The 22,696-nt window shown below is 40.4% G+C and overlaps 1 protein-coding gene across 9 annotated transcripts in view; it reads right to left on the bottom strand.

Moving 5' to 3' along the window:
- The window catches only part of PPP1R21 (protein phosphatase 1 regulatory subunit 21), a 32,693-nt gene extending 18,118 nt beyond the window's left edge, over positions 1 to 14,575 (bottom strand). For 3 of the 9 annotated variants that reach the window (XM_067292984.1, XM_013949867.2, XM_067292988.1), the window contains exons 1-8: positions 11,470 to 11,825; positions 10,936 to 11,082; positions 8,766 to 8,867; positions 7,910 to 8,074; positions 7,751 to 7,809; positions 5,277 to 5,371; positions 2,507 to 2,559; positions 933 to 1,082 (exon numbers count right to left, since the gene is read on the bottom strand). In XM_067292984.1, the coding sequence (XP_067149085.1) occupies positions 933 to 1,082; positions 2,507 to 2,559; positions 5,277 to 5,371; positions 7,751 to 7,809; positions 7,910 to 8,074; positions 8,766 to 8,867; positions 10,936 to 11,082; positions 11,470 to 11,634 (936 nt within the window). In that variant the 5' untranslated portion in view covers positions 11,635 to 11,825. Of the gene's footprint in view, positions 1 to 932; positions 1,083 to 2,506; positions 2,560 to 5,276; positions 5,372 to 7,750; positions 7,810 to 7,909; positions 8,075 to 8,765; positions 8,868 to 10,935; positions 11,083 to 11,469; positions 11,826 to 12,221; positions 13,654 to 13,869; positions 14,221 to 14,478 lie in introns of those variants that run through there. The other 6 variants (XM_067292985.1, XM_067292986.1, XM_067292989.1 and 3 more) reach the window with 5 other exon arrangements.
- Positions 14,576 to 22,696: the final 8,121 nt, after the last annotated feature.

The following is a 22,696-nucleotide window of genomic DNA, read 5'->3' as shown; positions in this document are numbered from 1 at the left end:
CTACACATGCTACAACTGTTTAATGAACAAAAATGCCTATTTCTGTGGCTTAACTCTGAGCCCTTCAAACTACTAAATTGAAATTATCTGAATCAAAAAAAAACCCCTAGGTTATCTGACAGCTGAAATATGCATAGGTCCATTGGCACCATGAAGTCAGCAACTCAGATATTAAAACAAGTTTATAGCAAAACATCCACATTTGCATGCCCCACACATCTTTGTGCATAAAGTTCTATTTTGTGCTTTACAGCACAGAGAAAAAAGTCACAGGCAGCAGCTTAACAGCTCTGAGTGATTTTCTCAGAAAAATCTTCCCAGAGTTGCATGGAAAGATCAGGGCCTTTTTTTAAACATAACTTCAACATGCTTTACAGACATGACACTTCAGAACACTTAAAGGAAAGATGGTAACACAGATAACCCAAAACCAGATTATAAAGCTAATGTTTGATGATGGAACAGAGCCCAAGTTCTCTCCTACACAAACCTACCTTACATCCAGTTGATTTCACACTACAGTTAAACATAAGACATTGTCCCAACATTTTCCACCCCCCACTGTATTTTTACAGTAACTGAGACAAGCATCTACTCTAATAGTGCAATATTTGGGTATTTTAAAGCAGTCATCTAAACTTTTCATAAATGCAAATTAAATTAACACTTACAAAAAAAGAGCTTTGATCTGACTATCATGTTGCTCTTGCAGCAAAGGCACAAGAGAAGAGTTGTCTGCAACTATACCCTCGCCCACATTCAAAGAATTCACCCAACAGAAAAGTCCTCCCATGAAGGAGAGGCTGCTCCCTAAGGAGCATATTTTTAGCATTCCAGTAACAGTGGTTGAAGAAACTTCCATGATCAAAATTATCTGATCTTGAAAGTCAATATAACTGAATAAACTTAAAACTGACATCTGTAAGTTTTACCTTCTGATTTAATGGTGATATAGTGTCTGTTGCAGAATCAACAGGAAATATCTGGACTTTTTGTTCAGTGTATGTGTGAAAGTTCAGAAGAGCTGTTACAAGATCTTGAACAAAAGCTAGTGCCTGCCCAGCAAGGTCTCGCAACTTCAGCTGAAAAGACAGTTATAAAAAATAACTGAGATGTATCTATTTAAATAAGAAAAATATTCTATGGTTAAACATAAGAAAAATTAATTCACCATCTATGACTCCTTTCCTATTTCTAGTTCAGCCCCAAAATACAGAATAACAGCAATTATCTATACCTTAATTATTAAAGTTTACCTAACTACTACACCATTTGCAACCGCATACTTTTCTATGAAGACAGAAACTGCTTTTATTTCATATAACAGGTAATAACAGATAAGTCACAGAAACACAGAATGGTTGAGGTTGGAAGGGACCTCTGGAGATCATCTAGTCCAACTCCCCTGCTCAAGCAGGGTCACCTAGAGCACATTGCACAGGATCACGTCCAGGTGGGTTTTGAATATCTCCAGAGAAGGAGACTCCACAACCTCTTTGGGCAACCTGTTCCAGTGCTCGGGCACCCTCACAGTGAAGAAGTTTTTCCTCATATTCAGATGGAATTGTCTGTGTTTCAGTTTGTGCCCGTTGCCTCTTGTCCTGTCGCTGGGCACCACTGAAAATAGTCTGGCCCCACCCTCTTGACACCCTCCCTTCAGATACTTGTATACATTGATAAAATCCTCTCTCAGTCTTCTCTAGGCTAAACAGGCCCAGCTCTCTCAGTCTTTCCTCATAAGAGAGATGCTCCAGTCCCCTAATCATCTTTGTAGCCCTTTGCTGGACTTCACTTTCCATTATTTAAATTTATATGGGTGATTTGGCCTCACGTATCTGATAAAATGGGAATGAACCATACAGAGTTCTCAAATATACACAATTTGATTCTTGAAAGGATTATGACTATTGATAGATAATATTAACTAATATGGTTTTCTAGTGTATGCACCAATATATAGTTTACAAATACAAACATTCTTTGGAGCTCAAGGGATGTGACTGAAGAGAAAGCAGCTGATTTTGAGGGAAAAGGAATTCAAGATATCAAAAATACCTTTTCTCTACAGAAAAGCTTAAGACTCCTAAACTGACAAAGCTTAAAACTAACTTTAGAAATGAGGTGTTCAAGTTCTACCTTACTGCATGTTGGCAAAGTCACAAGTATTTCCTATAAATAACTTAAAGACAAATATTAAGCCTTTTTGCCATTCTTTCTAGAACAGCATACTTGAATTAACAGCCCGCAGTGATTATCAGACAGGAGCCAAAAGACCAGCTCTAGTCCAGAGTGAAATAAGTAGACGACTTGACTCTTCCACATGAAAACAATGCAAACTGTACCTTCACAAAGCGAAAAGGCTTCATTGACAGAAATTCCCCTGGACTATCACGATAATATGCAGATAGTGACTCTAAATGGCAGAAGATAGACTAAAACAACTGTTTTTATTCTGTATCTGCGTAGAAAGTTAGATCTTTACATTTGAAGCCACAAAGGTGCTTACCTGATATCTTCTGTTGTGTACTGGTACGTTCAGAGCATTGTACCGATTAGATCCTGCAGGACAAAAACCAAGTTACATATACTTATTAAATCATACTTTCCATATAGAACATTTATTAGCAAATAGTGATTTCAAATTGAAGTTTTTCAATGCAGAAGCATTATTTATTAAAAATATCCAAGCAATTGACTTCAATAAAGTAGGCCTAAACATCCTCATTTAAGAATTGTTACTGTGACCAACAGTGGAGAAAGCACTTCCATACTCGCCTCAGATTGTAGATCACATTCACCCATCCAAAATCCCTAAAGTTTTGAGAGGAAACAGCAGCAGCCTTACACTGTTATCCAAAAGATCAATATTATTCACTAAACAACAGTGAAGGGTCTTACAAACTCTTAAAGAACTCAAAATGATCTTCAAATTTCAATTATATCCCAGAGACAGTCAAGTAAGACAAAAATATTATCACATGATTTGCTTGTAGTTTGGTTTGTGTTTAAAAAAAGCTCCTGATTTGTTGATAACTTAGAATTAACTCTACTCTCCACACATTTAAGCATTCTGTTCCAGTTACAGAGCACCTTGGATGATTCCTAAATTACAAAGGGGCACACATTTTTTTTAAAGAGGCATAAGAGGCATAGGGATATTTGTATAGAGAGAACAGTTTACAAAGCCTTATGCATTTAAAAATATTGCATCCAAACTCAATAACCACTTTAATTTGCACACAAAGAAGAAATCTACAGCTTCTGTAACAATTTACTACTCTTTTTGTATCATTCATACTTGACAAGTAACACAGGCAAAGAGCTAGTTCTATTCACAACAAAAAGCACTGTCCAAAATTACCACATCCTACTATTAAGGGATTAAGAAAACTTTCTTGCTATCTTTCTACTCTTGAAGTGATGCTTAGCAATCAAACAAATAATCTGATACTTTGCTGTCTTGCGCCAGTACAGCTGAAACTGAAGCCAGCTGTGAGTAACCAACTCCACAGTCTATGGCAAGACATTTGGCATCCACAGCAAACAAACATTTCCTGACTTTCTCTTATTTGTCTTTCAGAGATCTGTCCATTATTTGCAATGTTTTTCACTTGAGCAAAAACATCATAGCATGTGATCATGGCAGCTGAGTGAGCACGTAGACAAATCATTTGCATCAAAGTTCTCGCTAAAATGAGAACCACCTGTCAGCCAAGGAAGCCAGAGTAGCATAAATAAGCAGCAGCAGCTGCCAGGCAAAAAACCTTTATTTGTGAGAAGGAAAGAGAAGTGAAAAGGATATCATATCAAAGCACCAGCACCTAAGCATAATATGTCATACAATATACACTTCCTAGAGAGAGGATGATGTGGTGTCTGCAAGAAGAGACTCACTGGATTGCCAACCCATCGGAGAACCCGGAAGCCTTACCTCTGCAGCACCCAGCCAGACCTGCTTTTGGAGACTAAGGTTTGTCAAAACACTCAAGTTTAGAACCGAATGGGGGGAGTGGGGGGAAGCTTCTACCAATGAAAACTTGAAAGCTACAGGAAACCACCACCTGTTTCTACTTCTCCACTACAGCTCACTACTTTCAACTCTTCCTGTATCCCAGCTCCTGCTAGTTTCACTATCTGACTGCTCAAGGACCACCTACTATTCAAGCTATTTAGGACAGCACACAGCACTGATCCAGCACACACAAACGGATTCTGGTACCCGAGTGGTGCAAAGGTTGATCATTCCTAACTTCACGGTATCCTCTGCACTTCTGTTCATTTATTCACAGTTGGAGAGAAAGAAGAAAAAGGCTAATTCAGGTCAAAGTCCCTGTCCCAAACTCAAAGTATTTTTTTTTTTCCCTAGAAAGATGAATAGACATGGCGAGTTAATAGCATAGCTTTGAAGTCATATTCAGAAGAACACAGGATCTGCTACAGGGTGAGGTCTGATTTCTGTCTGCTCTCTAAGACTAGAAAAATCAAAGTAGACTTACTAGAGCTTGAGGGGGGAATATGGCTGTTTCTGCTTAGTGATGTTAATTTCATAATTTAAAGACAAAAAAACCCACAAAACTGGATGTCCTGAAGAACATGAGCATTGTTTATAACACATGAAGTTCAATTCAGAGGCATCTTTGCTATTGGAGTTTAACCAAGAAAGTTACTGATGGATAAAAAAGCCCAAAATCATTGGAGTGTGTTTGTTCTATTATTTGCTTGAAAATCACTGCAGTATCACACAGAACTGTGTGCGATAAACCATGGATAAGGACTAGCTTAGGTGTTCTGTGATCCAGACATGCTGACAGACTTCCTGCTGCTAATAAACAAAATTTAAGTATTGATGTAACATTTCTGCATCCACTATTTTATCACTATCTTAACTTACTGTAACTCTTGAATATAACTTGCCAAAGTAATACTCTTTGAGATGATTACCTAAAGAAATCTTTGTGGAGACACTGGTAAACTGACAGTGTTCCTTGATCTCTTTTGCAATATTCCGTCAACACTAAGCCAGTTCAATAAATTACTCAAAAAGCCTTCAAGAGCTTTAATTTGTATTTGCTATATAAATGACAACTTGGTATTTTAAGATCACTAAACAAAAGATGACTAGTATCATGAACACACAATACAACAAGCTCCAGGAGTCTATTTAGATGTCCAGCTCTTCTTACATCTAGTGTATTTTAATTCATGATTACTCCTCCAGATGGGTATCCAAATTCAGCATGAGAGCCAAGAAAAACCCAAGCCAAAGCAATACCTACTTGTGTCATTAAAAGGTACTTTTTCATTGATTATGCATAGAGATTCTTCCAATCTACTGCCCAAAGCTGCTTGAAGATTCTTCAACTGTTGCTGGCTAAACAACAAAAAATACAAATACAACGTAAATCCTTAAAGTTTAATTAGTATCACCACCACTGTAACTCACCCTAAGTCTCCCTGGGGTTAACAGATCTCTCTTTCCAAAAGATAGAAATAAGACAGTAGGTAGTCATCCCTTGCATGTCAAATTTACAACATGACAGTGTATTTTAACCCCTAACAAATGCAATAAAAGCAGCAAGAAAGCATTGTAAATTTTAGAGTGCTATTCTTGAGAAATTCAGCTTACTTTGAAGTTAATCTTTACATTACTTTCCAATACTGCATTCATGATATAAGCTATACATACAAAAGTATTCTGTTCACTGTAATTTGAACTGGAACACAAACGGGCCTTTAACTTAGTTACCCAATAACAGTGTTACAACATACAAGAAGTGAGTTTTCAATAGTTCAGATAAGTACACTACCTCTTTATAAAAAATACATCATGAGCTTTTCAAAGCTCTGTATCCAAATATTGCTCTGTTATGGCACATTAAGAGATTTGACAATTATGTTTCAGCTGTATTCTAAAGTGATTTTTTTCCCCTACATCTGCTTGTGTATATTAGATATGAATCTATGTTATGATGATTACTAATACCATTACTCCAGATGCTGAGATGAACAGTAACATGTTCTAGCATTATATATGTATGTTAACAAAGATTACTGTATATTGATTTTCAGACCAAATTCCACACCTTACCTAACTCAGGCCCTCAATTCTTCACTGTTTTGTTTCCAGTCTGACATCTAGAACTCCTGCACATATATTGGATGGTGGGAGGGAAGGTGTCAAAGTGATAGCTTGTTTTACATTCAATATGTCAATTAATACAAATAGGGAAAAAGAATCCAAACAAATAAAATACAAAGAAGTTGACTGATAAGTATCTCATGTACATTAATAAAGGTTTTTCTTGAAGACCAGCCCAAAAAATTGTAGAGAAACTGTAGAGTATGAAGTGTAACAGCACTGGACACATGAGAAACTGTGGAATATGAACAACGTGGGGCATGTTAGAAAACTCAGACTGCAGAAGTATTGATGTTTCTCTGGTATACTGTAAAGGAATGGTAAACAAGTAGTTTGATATATTTTGTTTCATGTCCTGCCCTTTAATTTTCAAGACATACAGGCTGTCAAGCCTGGTATCCTCTGTCTTTTTGGAATAAAGCTTGGATCTCAGAGGCAAAGGGATCCCTTCTCACTGAAGAAGTGGGGAAAAACCAAAGAGCAGCATTTTCACAAAGATCTCCTCCCTATCAAGTGTTCATTAGATATTGATTTCAGTGTTTGAAATAGTGTCAAGCTTTTATTTTTAATTTTAAAAGCCTCTGGTCTTAAATGGTAGAGACATTTTCTTACAATGACATTTATTACTCAGTCATCATGGAGCTTCCTACAACAGACAGGCTCTAAGTTCAATAGAAACAGAACAGACCACCACCACCTTTCAAACCTATGCTATGCATCACCCACACACAAAGAGCATGCAAACAGGAGTAAAAACTTCCACCCGCTTTTCAAGTCATATTGCAAGTGAAACTGATCTATATTAGAAGAGAGTTATTAGAATTCAAGGATGTTCCTATCTATCAAAACAATTAAAATATATGATTCAGGGTTACTATTTGAAAGGGGGAAGGAACTTCTCATCTGATCATTTACCATGCATTTTATCCATTAATTAAAAAGGTTTACACTATGCATAAGTTTAAGAAAAAATGCACCTCTAAAGAAAGTACTCCCTAACTTCATTTGGCCCACAGTCCTCAACTTCCTGTTTTCTATAACTTACCTTCAAGACAATTTAAGGATTCCAAAACTAACAATAAACTTGACCAACAAACTTCAAATATTCTAACTGAGCATGTGTTATACCTGTAGCAAAAAATATTGTTCAAGAGGCATTTGAGGCAGGGGATTTTTGAAACTGCCTTTCAAGCAGGTCAAGTTTCAGCATATGAATACCTCACCCAAACTTTGTTTTTAAAAGCAGTGCGTAAAAACTCACACATCTTTGTTTCACACAAGTTCAACAGTTTCTTTCCAGTTGATAGTGTTCCACTGCAAATAAAACCTGCAATCATTCATCAGCTTTACAGCTATCTGCAATAGTTTGGCAGCTCTTACTAAGAGGGGTTTGTCTACATCTGTGTATGCAACTGTCTAGTTACATACTCAGTAGAGGGAAAAGGGATCCAAGTCTTGATGTTAATGTGCTGTTGCCCTGTGCTTTCAGTTTTAATCAGTGTTGTTGTTTTTTCTAAACAGTTATTTTTCCTCTCAAAGTAACTAGTTCATATTTTAAAGCAGCTATTTCTTTAAATCAAGTTTTTGATTATATTAAATAAAAACACTTACCATTCTTCGGTTCGAAGCCTACAGTCCTTAGCTTCTCTTTCTAGTGTCTGAGACTTGATCTTTATGCAAGAAGATAATCTCACAATGTAAGTACTGACACAGCAAAATATTTCATTTCAAAACTTTTCAAGTTTATCAAGTAACAAAAAAAGCCCTTACTTCTAATTTGGCTTTATCATTCTGCAGCTTTTCTATGGTATCCGTGTATTTCCGCGTTAAACTGTCCACCACAGCTTGATGCTGGGCAGCATCAGTTTCCAAAACCTCAAGTCTGCTTCTCAACTCTACTTCTAAACGTTTGTGCTGTTCATCTGCTTCAAAGAACTACAATGAGAAAAGCAAGACTCATGTGCAAGAGCTTCACTTTCATTTAGTACTATGGAATCTAGTCCTATCAGTTATACCAATTAAGTCCACATTAATAACAAGTATTCCCTTACTAACTCCCAGATGAATTTATGTTGGTATATGCAGAAAACAGACTGAGGAAAAAGGACTTAGAGTTTATCAAAATTCTGCAGTATCAAGCATTCTTTAAAAATATTACTGATAGACACTTGCAAAAAAGATTTGTTGTTCAGCTTAATTCTCCCATAAGTTTTCTAAACCAGTGAAATATATTCTATTTTGACAAAGTAACTCTTGGCAGTTTTCAGAAAATATTTTAAATTTTAAAGCAATTCTGAAACTGAGTGAAGAAAAAGCTTCCACCCAATACCAACTATATAGCTATTTTCAATACAGTAGCTGAGTGTCACCAAAAGTTACAAAACTAAATGAGAACCATCTATTGCTATGTGAATTATTCCACATACTGCCTTAAGAATCTGAAGTCAAGCTACTTTCTCATTTGCCAAGCGAGTATCTTTATAAACAATGCCATCTAACCTAATCCACAATTTTGCATACAACTAAGCTTCTAAATGCACTAATTTTCAAGTGCTATTCTATTTTCTGCAGCTTGGTTCATGTGACCATTTTTCTGAAAGAAAGAGAAAGATTCAGTTTTGCTCACAAGTATATGCAGTCTTTCATTCTCTTCTATCTTCTTCTGAAGATCTTCATTGAAGACGCTTTTCTGCTCTTGACTCAACTGAGATGAAGACTCTCCACTTTTCTAAAAGAGAAAGCATGCATCCATTATCACATGACCCCAAATATCTGAAGACACTTCCTACCACTTAAATTCTTTCTGTAATAGAGGCATATGAATATATTTAAGTTAAACTGACTAACATACCTAAGTGTATCTTACATACAATGTGTTTCCAAAAGCAGCATTTATTGTTTTTGTATAGTGGTACAGTGCTCATTAGATATGGGTAAGAAAAGAAACAGTCACTACTCAGACCTCACATTCACAGCCACATGAAGTTGTTTGTATGGGTAGGTGTCGTTACCACCATTTGAATCTTCCGTGATTCCAAGCAGTCAGCAGTATTAAACCTCATGCAGAAAGACTTGCTGGGTTATGGGAGCTCTGTGTATGACATGTCCCCCCCTCCCAGTGCTCAAGCATCAGCCAGCCTCATCTCACCAGGGACCAAGAACAGTCACTGAAAGGGCACTATCCCAGGGCAGGCTGTAGCACTGGGTGACACTGGACCTTCATTGACCACTAAGTTTCCTGGGAATACAGAACTCCCTGCCAACAGTTCTTCCCATTTCATTCAAAAGACTCACCAACCACCAATGAATCCCATACAGACAGCTGCTCTACCATTCTGCTGAACAAAGGTAGTACCAGCACTGAACAAAACTGATGACCGTTTACATTTAAACTTAACACTGAACTTCAATTGCCTGGGACAGCTGGCACAGTTAAGCCAACTATGCTTTTTGATGCCAGCCTGTGGGCTGGATCACCTGAGACATGGGCACACATTCCATTCCTTCCAGAAGGACTGCAGTCAGATTAAGCTTCTGAAAGATCTGTGTCAAAATAGTTGTAGATATGATTTACTTGGTCTCCCTGTGACAGGAGATCTAAAGGTGGCACTGAATCTAGTAAGAGAGTGTTCAGTAACACATACTTGCTGAAGAAGGCTCTATATGTAGAATTAAAGGGAACACACTTAAAAAGTAGTAGACACTTCTTAAAATAATACAAAATCAGGCTTTCTCACAGTTGACCAAGAAAGGAAAGTCAGTAGCAATGGTCTGCAAAGCTACTCAAGAAAAACTGAGGTCCTTCAAAATTTGGAAATAGGCCTAGTGAAGCTGTAAGTTATGTAACATGAAACAAAAGATCAGAAAGGTCAAAATACACTTTGAAAATGAATCTATTAAGATGAACGAGTAACATGAATCAGAAGTACTATGCTTGTCAAGGAACTGGATAATCAAAAAAAAAAAAGCACAGAAGTTCTGGGAACAAGTAAGGAAGATGAGCATATTTCTAATTAATTGAATGATATCTTTACATTAGTCTTTATGGAGTTTTGGGAGATGTCAAAAAAAGACTAGATCACAGTAATTAAGAGGGGGGTTCCTCATAATAGAAAGGTATCAAAGGATGTTTGAGAAGGTTATTCAAGTCCAGATGGAACATCCTTGGAAATTCTGATGTTACCTAAAGAGGAAGTGGCTGAGCTGAGACATCTGAAGAACATGACAAACTAAGTTTAATCAGCAGGCATTTCAGCAAAGATAGATATCTCAGTACTCTAATTATTCTGTCATTTTGAAACAACATAAAGAGTACTAGTTGAAAATTTAGATTTATGTGCATCTCGTCAAATGCTTTGAAGAGCCTATTGGAAAAGCTACAGTCACAGACTGAAGAGCTACATATTGACATCAAAATTACAAAGCAATGAACGGAGAGGCGGATAAGAAAGATAGTCAATCTTCTTCACAGCAGTAGATTAATCAGAAAGCTCCAAGATCTTCCCCAGCTGTTTAAAAATTTAATAAAGACCTAGAAAGGGATATACCAATTCAGTGTCACACTAGACACTAGCAGTCACACTAGAAAAAAAGAACTATTTAGCACACAATATAAGCATCAACATCTCTTTTGTGGATATTTTCAGTAACATTTTATCAGTTAAGAATACAAGTTCCAGCGAGAACATTTAGCTCAAGCCTTGACACAAAGCAACTGCTGCTAGAAATCATGATAAAACAGTGACAGGTGAGGAAGAGACATTTGCTAAAAAAAGTTGTTTGCCTTTAGCATATACCTTGTTCTTCTTGCCCCTAGCTTCACTTAAGGCAAGTTCATCTTGCAGCAACTCCACTCGCTTGGCAAGCTGCTGATTTCGAAAGGTCAAACTGTCCATTTCCTGTTGCAGTTTTCTCAGTGATTGATCCTTCATCTTCAGTTGCTCCTGAGGGACCAAAGAGTTTTAAAATTAAACTTTCACACTTCCTTTCATACATTAAAAAAAAAAAAACTTTTGTTCAGTATTTTATCACTAAAGAGGCAAAAAGCATTGCTTTTAAACTAAAAACAGATTTCATTTCCTTGACTTGCCCATACACCATACTTGATTAGGTACTTCATCCTATAAATCAATCATCAAGAAGCAACCTTCCACTTTGTAAAGAGTCAACACCTACAAAGAACAATGAACACAATAATTGCAGAGCAAGAATTCTTACCAAGTCAATTTCTTTCACTGTTCTTTTAATCACCATTCTCTGAATTAAAAAAATTTTTTTACCTATTTTGTCAAGACTTAATATAATTGAAGTTAACAGGGTCTAGACATTACCTTCAGAGAAGCAGAGTTTGCTTGCTCATCTACAACCCCTTTTTTCAGCACCTGGTTCTGAGCTCGAAGCTGGAAAAATAAGAGATGCAGATAACTATGTAAGACAAAAGAATAAACGAAAAAACACTCACTAGGAAAGACACTTGCATGCAAAAAACATTGCATCTTTTCATGAAAACATTAGATGTGTGTGCTTTTTAAAGTATTCTATTCTGGTAAGGAGCGGTGTTATTAGGTTAAAAAAAAAAAATCAAATTTGTATCCTGAATTGCCAGGAAACAAGTTATTTTACCAGTTGAACCTTTTTCTCAAATAGAAGATAATTCTTACTCAAGAAAAAGACTCTTTAAGATGAATAACTTTGTCTGAAGAACGGTGAACAGATATGGAAAAGTTGGAACTTCTTTTTGACTAATCGAGTTCTTCCATATAGTCAGTGTTATTTCTGCCTTTCCTTTCTTACCCCCAAAACTGTTCATGACTGGTTCTGGAACATGAATATAACTCACAATAAAAAGTCAATCTGTACCAATTCAAGAAGAAGTTAACCATATTCTAATAGAAAATTTACTTATTACCAGTAACAGTAGATGATCCAGAGAAAACAGCTTGACAAACATTTCAGGAGAAAGCACAAAAAGCATACAGGAAAAAGCCCTTTTGTCTTACTTATGAAGTTCAGAAATCTGGGATAAAATCACTGAGGTGAAATGTGTCACTAAAACCTATTTTCTGGTTACTTCACAGAGTACCTCTAACTCTGCAGCAATAATGATAAGGATACTGACAGTTCCATCTTCTCATTCCTTCATAACTGCTTGAATCCTGGTTTCTTCAGTGGTGGCTTGTATTCATTTGACATGCTTGAATCCAGCTGTTGCAGATATAAATTAAAAGGATTTGTATTGGGCTTGGGAATACCTCTGACAAGCATAAAAGGCAAGGTTTTAATGTAAAGCAGCAATGGCTAGTCTTTTCAGTATGATGACTGAATATATTTCAAAAAGGTCGAAAGACAATTGATGCTGCTAAGCATAGTTTTATGCCCTGTAGTATTCCCGTTGTGTTGCTTGGGCATTATAAAGGCAAGAAAAGAAACCTGCAAGAGCACCATGGAAAGACTTCCAAGCACAAGATGTCCTGAGCAGGAAAAAGCAGGGAACAGTTTTCTGTGCCTTTTTCCATCACAGCTACTAATGCAGAAACATGTCAGGTGCAAGGATGAAACAGAATGAACTAGCTCAACCATGATGCATCAAGATATCTAAGCTAAGCGTGACCCATAAAAAGCCATCACAAGCTGAAGAGGCGTTTTGACTACTTCTTCCATTTAGCCAGAGAGAGAGAGAGTCAGAAATTGTAACTTGAGGGGAAGAAAAGTATTCTAGAAACAAACATCCTTCTCCTGCACTGCTCTGTGAAGCAAGAAGGAAAGTGATCCTTTGCCAGGTACTTCCTTGGCACTTCTTGAATCTATCAAGCTCTTATCTACCCCTTTCCTTAGCTTCCACAACATGACTAGTAAGCAGGCAAACAGCTTCCCAGAGCTACTCTCCTCTCTTTCCTGCTTACAATAAACAGCCAGTTGAACAGCTGATCATTTGCAGGAAAACAAGAGTTATCTGCAAAGCTATCTGCACAATGCACTGGAGCTGTTCCACAAGAAATAAGATGAGACAAAAAAGTAGTTCCCACAAAGAACCAGTGAAACACTGCAGGCTGAAAGTTGCAAGATGAAGTTCAAAGAAAACTTTTGGACACCATGATGCTAAAGGAAAGAGAATCCAGTTGCTAGAACACTCAGAAGCTACAGTCAGAAGATCTGCATTTCAAAGACTCATTCAGGAATCAAGTCCCTCAATTACCATGCCATTTTTAATCTCTAAGGTACAGCGGCTCCACTGCAGAAAGTGACAGCAAATATAAACGTTGTGACTGGTAAAATCCTGAAGTCAATTCAGTTTTCTTTTTTTTTTTTTCTTTTTCTTTTTTTAAGACAACTTGCAGAAGCATTAAAAAGAAGTCTGAACAATTTAGATTCTCTACAGTCCTTTACAGCAGTCACAAGGAGAACAGAATTTAAAGACACATTGTTCTATAATCTAGGGAAAGGTGTCAAGTACAGTCAATGCCTTGTGCCAAACACTTTGTTGCTGGGATACACAAAACCAAGCGCTGGCTTTCTTTCCCACAGCTGTAGTAGAACTATGCGATTCAAAACTAGCGGCCTTCTTTTCATTTTAGTGAACAATAAAGAAGAAAAGAAGCATTCTAAATGAAGTATGGCTCCAGCATTTAGGAAATCACCTCAAACAATAGAAACAGCATTTCCTATTATGGCACAAAAGCGTCTGCAAATGCTCCCCTAAGCAGCTTCAGAACCAGGAAGCAAACAGTCACCTTAGGTAGCTGTGGAAGAATGGGGACGACGTGAGGCAAAAGTGGAATCAAGTATCCTCACTTCCAAGACACTGCAGCACCACCGCAAGCACTACCAATGCCACTGAACTCCTATTTCCACCAGTTTGGGCAAACTCCCGTCCATGGGTCAGAACCAGAGCAAAAGCTCAACAAACATTCACACCCAAGAAGGCAGCTAAGCCTCCCGCCTAGCTGAGGAGTGGAGAACCAAGGACAGCTGCAGCTCGTTTCACTTCCCTGTGCAGCAGAGCTGGCCATTCGTCCTCCTGGGTGCTTGGCGCTGTACACGAGGTGGCTTTGCTCTCAGCTGCAGGTCGCCGAGCCAGCGCTCTGCGAAACGGCACTGCCTCAGCACCTGCCCGGTGTGCCCAAGCCTGCCCTCTCAGGAGGGGGGCCTCCTGGGCGCCAGCGTTGCAAGCCGCCACCGAGAGCAGCCGTCCAGCACCCCGGGGCCGAGCGGGAGCCCCGCCCCCCCCCGGGCCGTTGGCAGGGGCCGCGTAACGGCTGCAGGGGGGCGGCGGGCGCGTGCCCCGGGCCAGCACTGGCAGCGGGGGGGACCACCGCTGCTCGGAGAGAGGCGCCCGGTACCTTGGAGTACTCCTGCGCCAGCTTCTGGTACTTCCCCTGCAGCTCCGCGGCGGCCGCCATGACCTCCCTCCCGCCGGCTCAGCGCCACCGCCCCACACGCCCGCTGCTTGCGCACGCACTTCCGGGTTCAGGCGGGGGGAGCGCGCTGACGCCACCGCGCTGCCCCGCCCCGCCCCGCCCCGCGGCGGTAGGGAGGGGCAGGAGAGGCGGAGCTTAGCCCGCCGGCGCCACCATCTTGACGCAACTTCCAAGATGGCGGCACGGGAGGGAGGGCGGCACGGGAGGGAGGGCGGGGCCGCGGCCCGCTCGCTGAGACCCTGCCCCAAGCGGAGGGGCAGGAAGCGGTCACGTGACGTCAAAAGGGGGAAACGTTCGCGCAGCAGCCATGGTCACCACAGCAACAGTCACCCGCCCGGCATAGCGCGGCCCGGCCCTCGAGGCTGCGGGGCGCCACCCCGCCCAAAAAGTGTCGGCGGCGTGCAGGCGTCACGTCCGCCTGCGCCGCAGGGAACCGGGAGAGGGGTGTGGGCTGGCTCGGCCGTTAGCGGCGGGGGGAGGGGGGAGCGGGGAAATCGTTCCGGTGGGTTAAGCGGCGGGGCGCTGCCGGCCGGCGGGGCGAGGTGGCCCGGCGCCCCGCGGCCTTCTCCCGGGGCGGTGGCGCGTGGCGCGGCGCTGTCGCTAGGGGGCGCCGCGGGGCCGCGGCCGTTGGCGCCGCGACCGTTGGCGGCGCGGCCGTTGGCGGCGCGGGGGGGCGGTGGCCCCAGCTGGTGTGTGGTGTCAGCCCCGGGCCGCGGCGCTGCAGTCACTGCTGGGCGAGCGGGTCTCGCTCGCGGGCGGCCGCCTGCTTGCGTGGGGCAGGTCACCCGTGATGAATGATACAGGGCTTCTTCACACTGCGCTGCAGCTGTGCCCTAAAACGGTTGTTGTAACACCCGCAGGAGTTGGGGTGAACACGTACTTGCAGTTTTATGGATGAAGAAACGAAACAAAAAGCAGTCAAGCGTTTTCTCATAGTTCACAACAAGCGAGTGTCAGGGTTGGGATCAGCACTCTCCAGCACTTGGTGCTTCCCACCGCGTTCAACCAGTACCATCGTATTGTAATGAAGGGGAACACGGGAAAAGCAGGCGTTGCAGTGCCATTCGTTTGCTCCCAACCTGCAGAAACCCTCTTCCCCAGTCTCCTGGGTCATTTCCAGTACCAGCGCTTCCTGCGAGGCCCTTCCCTGCCACCTCCTCAGCTGCCTGTGGGTCCCTTTGTTCCAGAGCCTCCCTTCAGCTTCCCAACCATTCAGCCTTGCTTTTTGCAGACCACTGAGAGTGTGCTTATGATCTCCTATCTTCTTTAGCTTTATCCTCGCATTCACCAAATGTTTAGATGCATACACCATCAGCACTCTTGAGAAAGAATCTGAAGGGATTGATGTATTTGGTCCTGCCAGATAACCATCCAGTGCAGGATTTTGTTTCTGAACAGGAGCAAGAACAGTTGTGTAAGAAAAGGAATAATAATGCAAAAATGAATATAATGTTATTTCTCCAGTATATGCTGAGCATCTGGTGATTTTTGCTGGTTCAGTATGGAGATGTAACAACAAATTATTATTTTTGTTCAGTTTCCATGGTATCATTTTTTTCCACTTGATTTCAGCATGATATTTTCATAGCTTTTTCTCAGTAGTAGGTAGTGCTAGAGATACGAAATCATGTTTTTCTTACCTACTTTTTTTTTTGTTCCCTGTAAGTAAGAGTAGGCAGTGGCTGCCTATAATGGAAGCTAGTCCTTGTCCACAGTCTTGAAGCTTTGATGATGTTTGCTATTGTTTTGCTTGTCACAGCAGTGGAGTTGGCAAGCATTAAATAAGACATGGTGGCCAGATTAGTAAATATGTTTGTATCTCCACAGGAAGTCTTAATGTTGGAGGACATGTTGCTGATCCATATTGCCAAGAGCAGAGATTGCACATTTTTAGGAAGTCTAAGGGGGAAAAAAACAGAATACCATCACTATGTCACTATGCATGCAAATGATCTTGCCGCTGTTCTGCATGACCAGAAAGACTTAAATAGTTATGTTGGAATGAGCAATAAGGAACTCTACTTTTTAACATTAGAGCCATGATAGACTATTTATTTCCTACTCCTTCCGCTCCATTTTGTATTCCCTATGGAAGTTCCTAACAAAGTATATGGAGTTTTGCAATTACTGTTCAGCACACCAGGATTAACAGCAGTACACCTCTCATGGTATATCTTCACATGTCAATGTGGTAAGTTTTATACTGAAAATGATTTAAAACCTTTAGCACTGACTATAAGCCTATATTTTATGTTTGAGTTATCTAGAATATGCCTTTCATGAAATGCTACACTGAAATGCTTTGAACAGACTTTGCAAAATACAGTACTCCCAGTTTGTGCTGTTTTCAAAGATGCTTTTGTGGTAAAATTTTCTCCTTGAATCTGGTACAGTGAATGCTGGCAGAGATGTTTCACAGCTGAGAGCTGGGAAAGGGAGCTGAGGGAATTACAGTGCCTAGTTGTAGCAGAATGAATTGCCTTCCCACTGACTAAAACTGTGTTTCTGACTGGGCAGCTAGCATTCAGGGTGGAGGAACATAGAATTTATTTGTCTGCATCCTTCCTTGCCCTTGTTTGGGCAAGACCCAAACATTCATTATATCAGGTATATATCATAGGAGGTAATGCCAGTTCCTTAAAACACAGGCAGACTGAGTGAATCAAAAGATGGGTGCTTTTATTCCTTATCAGAGGCTGAAGGCTGAGAGCTGATGGCAGGATTTTTAGGCTTATCAAAACAGGTCTGTAGCTCAGGGATCCTGAAATCACCACTATCCCATATAAGATAACATTTGTAATTTATCTCCATCCTATGATGGTATTTGGTGAAGAGGTTGAGCCAAAGTTCCCCAAACATACAGGTAACAAAACCATTATCAGTCTTTTTACTTTCTCGTAGCAAATTCTCAGATTCATCCTTTTGACATTGCATGTCATTGCAGTTGCAATGCTATTTCCCCTCTCACAGTTCTGAAAAATGTCTTTATTGTGCTGTTTCCTCTCAAGCACTTTCTTAATACTCCTCTCTCCCTAGAGAGCAAGGCTGTCTAACCACTGCACCAGAAAGGTGCACAATGTACGCTGCTGCAGTGTGGTGTAGTAACGCTTGCTCGTTGGCGGCTCAGTATGTGATTGCAAAAGGACTGATCCTGTCATCAAAAGTGCAGAGCAACAGAGGTCAGACGGGTAAGCAGATCTGTCAGCCCCGTGCAAAGCCAGGCGGCGTGGGGTGGTTGCCAGAGGACCCCCAGATACCGCATGGGGCGAATGCACCCACGTGGATACAATACGCATTACCACACTGCCAGCTAAGTGTGCAGGGCATTCAGTGCCAAGGACTGGCTCCTCTGAGCACAAGTCACTTCAGTCAGTAGCAGCAGAAGTTAATGCAGGCTAGTACATCACACGTGGGGCACACAAACCCTTGCAAGGGTCACAGCATTTCTGTCGTCTTGTTGGGTTCTGTTTGGGAGAGTAGGGAGCAAAGAATATGCAGTGGAACAGACATTTCATTGTCCTTTTCTTATGTCTTATGTGTTCAGCCTCTAGTATAACGGGTGTTGAACTTCAGATACTATCTCAGGACAAGTAGTTTATTTTAAAATTATAGTGATTATTTTGATACATTCAATTATCAAGCTCATTCATCCTCCTTCCCCTGCTCAAACAGTGCTTTCCCCTCTGATTAATTAGAACTTGTACTCATATATGCTGAGAATAGATGCAGGTAGAGAAATAAATAAAGAATGTATTTTGAATCATCCAGGATGTTTTCTGTGCTGTGGGTAAATAAACTTCATTGTCATCGCTTACATGCTTACAAGTATTTACAACAAAAGTGTTTCTAAGATCTGGAAAAAATTCAAAAATGATTGGAAGGAAGCCATCTTCAGTCATCAGACTATCACAAGAAATGCATAAACCACATCCTCGGAAGCTGCAAACACCCTAAACTGGTGTTTTGTTTCTGTTATCTTAGCAACGGCAAGTATGAACAGCAGGATATGTGCTCATGATATGTGCTCGTTATTTCTCATGGTGACTCCCTAACAAACCTTTTGTTACGTATAACCTTTCACCTCTTTCAAAATCTGATTGTTCTGATAAAAAAAATCAAGCCAAGTACTCTTAAAATAGGTATAATACATGCACAGATATGCACTTCGCAGAACAAATTCATTATTTGTACTCTTCATTATCATAATTTCAGTGTTCATAGCATTTAAAAACAGAAATGAAAACAAGTCTCTCTGCTCTCGTGTCCCTTCCCAACTCATAGGATAAATAGCTTGAGTCATCTATAGGGTGTGTACATGACTGGGGGAGTGGTGTCTTTGTGTTTAAAGAAATTACAGAGAATGAGAAGACGGAAAAACGAAGCGTGCAGCTGTCTGTGATAATTCGGAGTTGATTTCACAGCTTGTGCAAGTTTTCTTCACCCACTTGGAAGCCGTCTCCCTGGGGAATTGGTTCCACTCCAGCAGAACATATACAAGCTCTTGGTACAACAGGAGCAGCTTTTATATCCTCATAGCAAATCAATAATGATATTTGCTCCATAAAACAGGAAAACTGTAACAGCTGAAAAAAATTGTTTCTTCCATTTTTTAAATGCTGAATTCCACCTCTGCCAGGAAAATGAAACCTCTTTCCTAGCTCTACCATGTTTTGTTACAGGTCTACACATATTCTACAGTCTCATTTCCTGCTTTGCTGCCTTTCGTATTTGCAGGGCCATATCTGAGAAACATTGACCCAGATAAGACTGCTTGTACTCAGACTCTAGTCTTTCACATTTGCTAGAGAAATAAAAATACAACCAATGTGCATAGCTTTCAGTATTTCCAGTGAGACAAATGATCCAATTTCACAGAGAAAGATAAAAGACGAAATTGAGATGAAGCATTATGAAGATTATGAAGTGAGTAGTGAGTGCTTTTTCATGTATACCAGCTGTGGACACAGTCCTGCAAGCCTCTGAAAGAAATCCCCACTCACCCATGCGAATAACATCAGCAAAGCAGGAGCTGTTACCTGTAGCAAAGATGACATGTTTGTCTTAATATTTTTCGCTCTCCGGAGACAGAGGCATGACCAGAGAAAGGAGAGAGATTTAGCATTTACTGGTAGTTTAGGAAACATTTTAACTGGAACTATTCCTGCTCATCAGCATTTTTTTAAAAGATTGTGGTACCTCCAAAAATGATTTGGACCTTTGTAATGAGCCAAAGCCACGTCTTTGGTGCATAAAGACTAGTGGAGAAAAAGGAGCAGTGTTGGGGGGGTAAGTGGCCAGGGTTTGTCACTGATACAGCACCAGGAGCCAGCACAACACGGAGTGCCAAAGGAGACGGTGATACACAATTATTGTACATCCCCGGCAGCAATGGGAAACATGAACTTGAAGCAGTGGAAGAGGGGATGCCCCAGGAGGATTGAAAGGCAGCGGGGAAGCATTACAATCAAACTGACTGCTGGAAAAAGTGCTTTGGCAGGGACAGCTTTGTCTTTGGGTATTAGTATGAACTGAAAAGGGGAACCAGCATCAGAAGCAAAGCAGTGTCAGTTTTAACAATGAGAGGGGGAAGAACCTCGGAGGGGATTGCAAGGCTGAGATGTACTATTTTAGCATTTAAAAAAATATGATTGGTCCAATCTCCTTTCATTTTTTTCCTTGTATTTTACTGCTTTTTTGTGTGTGCAGTCTTCAGTGTTTCTTCTTCTTTTTGTGGTTATGATACTGAACAGTAAAAGCAGCATTATTTGAGCTGAGTGAAATACCACATACTGTTATAGCACTGAACATTAGTGCACTTACAGAGAGCTATGTAGTGACTAGTCAAGGAATGACAGAGCTGGTCAGAAATACTTTCTTTTTTCTGAAATATGAGAGTAGGCTTTCAGGCCTCTATACTTTTGAAAGAAATAAAATGTAGCAAACTATTTACAAAAAAAACCCCAAACCCAAAACTCAACTGTTCATGAACATTTGCAAATATTCTGTGTTTTAAAACAGTTAAAATTTCCTAGTGTAAAAAATCCCTAGATTGCAGAATGACAGCAATTTATTGGTATGGTTTTAAATAAGACATGCTTCTTCGCCTACATGAAAGTTTATCTAAAATTAAGAAGATACCTATTATTAATAAAAAGCAAAACTTCATTGTTATTGCCAGCTACCCATCCATCATTTCTCACAAGTATTCATTCATCTGAAAAACATCCCTCAGGGAGAAAATAGGTGCAAGCCACTTGTGCAAGCCAGCAAAGAAACATGATTCACAGAATGACAATGCACTATTTTTCCACCCCTAATTGTATCTGTGTCTGTGTACAGATCAGCACTAAAATGAAATTCTGTCTCAAGATCTGCCGGGTGTGCGCCTCTTCATTATGAGACACTGCCTGTTATTAATAAAACGGCAACGCTGCCAGAACCAAGGTATTTCTAAAGTTGGAATTCTTAGGACACCAACAAGTAGGGATTAACAACCACATCGGAAATAATGAGCCTTGACAGATCTAGAGTTAAATACTTTAAAATTAGATCCTTCTGAAAGCCGAATCTTGTTGCCTAGCAACTGCTGCATGGGATGCTGCTGTCACTCCCTGGATGCCTCTCCCGGGAGGGAACGTTATGCTCACACAAAATGGGGTATGATTGGGTCAAGGTGACATCATGCAGCACGCAGCCAAGTCATTTTTTAAGGTAGCATGTAACACGATTGCACTGAAGTTAATACCAAGGTTTACACAGCCACTCGGAGATTTAAGGAAACATCTGGCTTTTCTCTTGAAAGGGCTCAGCTCCGCCTAGGCGCTACCTGCCTTGCGGGAGGGCTGGCTGCGAGGAGAGGGGCTCGCACCAGCCCTGTCAAAGAGCAGGTCCTTTCTATGAGCAAGCCGTGGTCAAACTCCATAACTCAACAGGGGGATTTTTAATCCTCTCAAATTACTCATAGCCAAAAGACAAGGAAAGCACAACATCTGTAATTTGTGGGGTTCTGACAGTGTGTTCAGAGCATGGAGTCCTCCACCAGCTGTGCAGAAAACACGCACAAAGCTTTTCAGATAGTAACACATACCTCTGCTGAAAGCTGAAAGTGTGGATTTTTTGAGCTAATTTGAACATTTACAATGACTGAGAACCTAGTGGATCTTAGTAAGAAACCAAAATACCAACTTAAATAAATCAAAAAATGCTTCTGAGGCATGAAATCTATTTTTTGAAGGTAATTTGTTGTGTAAAGGTTGATATAGGCAGCTACTGAGATTTTCCAAATCACCTATATGCCCACTGATCACTAAAATCAAAAGCGCATAAGTACTTCTGAGCTTGGTCTGATAGGGACAAACTTACACCTTTAGGCAAGTAAATGCTATCACTCAGTGCTTTGCCAGTTGGATTTGACTGCTACTCACTTTTTCGGAATGGATACAGAAATTATGCATTCAATCCAATCTAGTATGCTGCCCATTAGATCTTGGGAACGGGTAAGAAAATATTGAAATGGGGATTATGTCAACCAGCACAAAAGCAAAATTGAGCTATATATAAATGTTAAGAAACTGGATGTCTTTCAGTGAAAACTGAAAGAGATGGCATAGAAAAGTATTTGGTTGAGGTTAGTAATTCTGATGACTTCTATCAAATGAAGTATGATGATGGCAAATGTAGCACCTCCAGTTAAGACATGAGGAAAAGACATCTTTGATCTGTCCCCACTGTTTAGAACAAAACAAAACAAAACACCCCCCCCCCCCAAAAAAAAAATTGTAGGTAACTGAAAAATGAACTGAAGTGCAACATACATTTATGAAATCCCTATCATGGTAGACAAATCTTTTTTCCATTTTATTTGCTAGATGAAAGAAATGCAATAGATTCATTCTGTTTGTACTTTGGAAAAGCATTTGATGTAATGTCACATACAAAATTCTTAAGTGTTTGTACTAATCCCCATCATTTCTGGCCCCTGGGGAGAAAGAGGGATTGGCTAAAGCATAGCCTAAGGCAGGCTGCGCCAAAAGGGAGTTTCCTGGTGCGCAAGAAGGTTACCAGGAAAGATCCCAAGGAACGAGGATCAGGACAGATCTTATTAAGTAAAGTTCCAGGTCATGGACTACTAACTTCTTCT

Source organism: Apteryx mantelli, chromosome 3, assembly GCF_036417845.1.
Source record: "Apteryx mantelli isolate bAptMan1 chromosome 3, bAptMan1.hap1, whole genome shotgun sequence".
NCBI classification, from domain to species: domain Eukaryota; kingdom Metazoa; phylum Chordata; class Aves; order Apterygiformes; family Apterygidae; genus Apteryx; species Apteryx mantelli.
The sequence above is the reverse complement of the archived record's forward strand: the minus strand, read 5'-3'. Positions and strand labels throughout refer to the sequence as shown.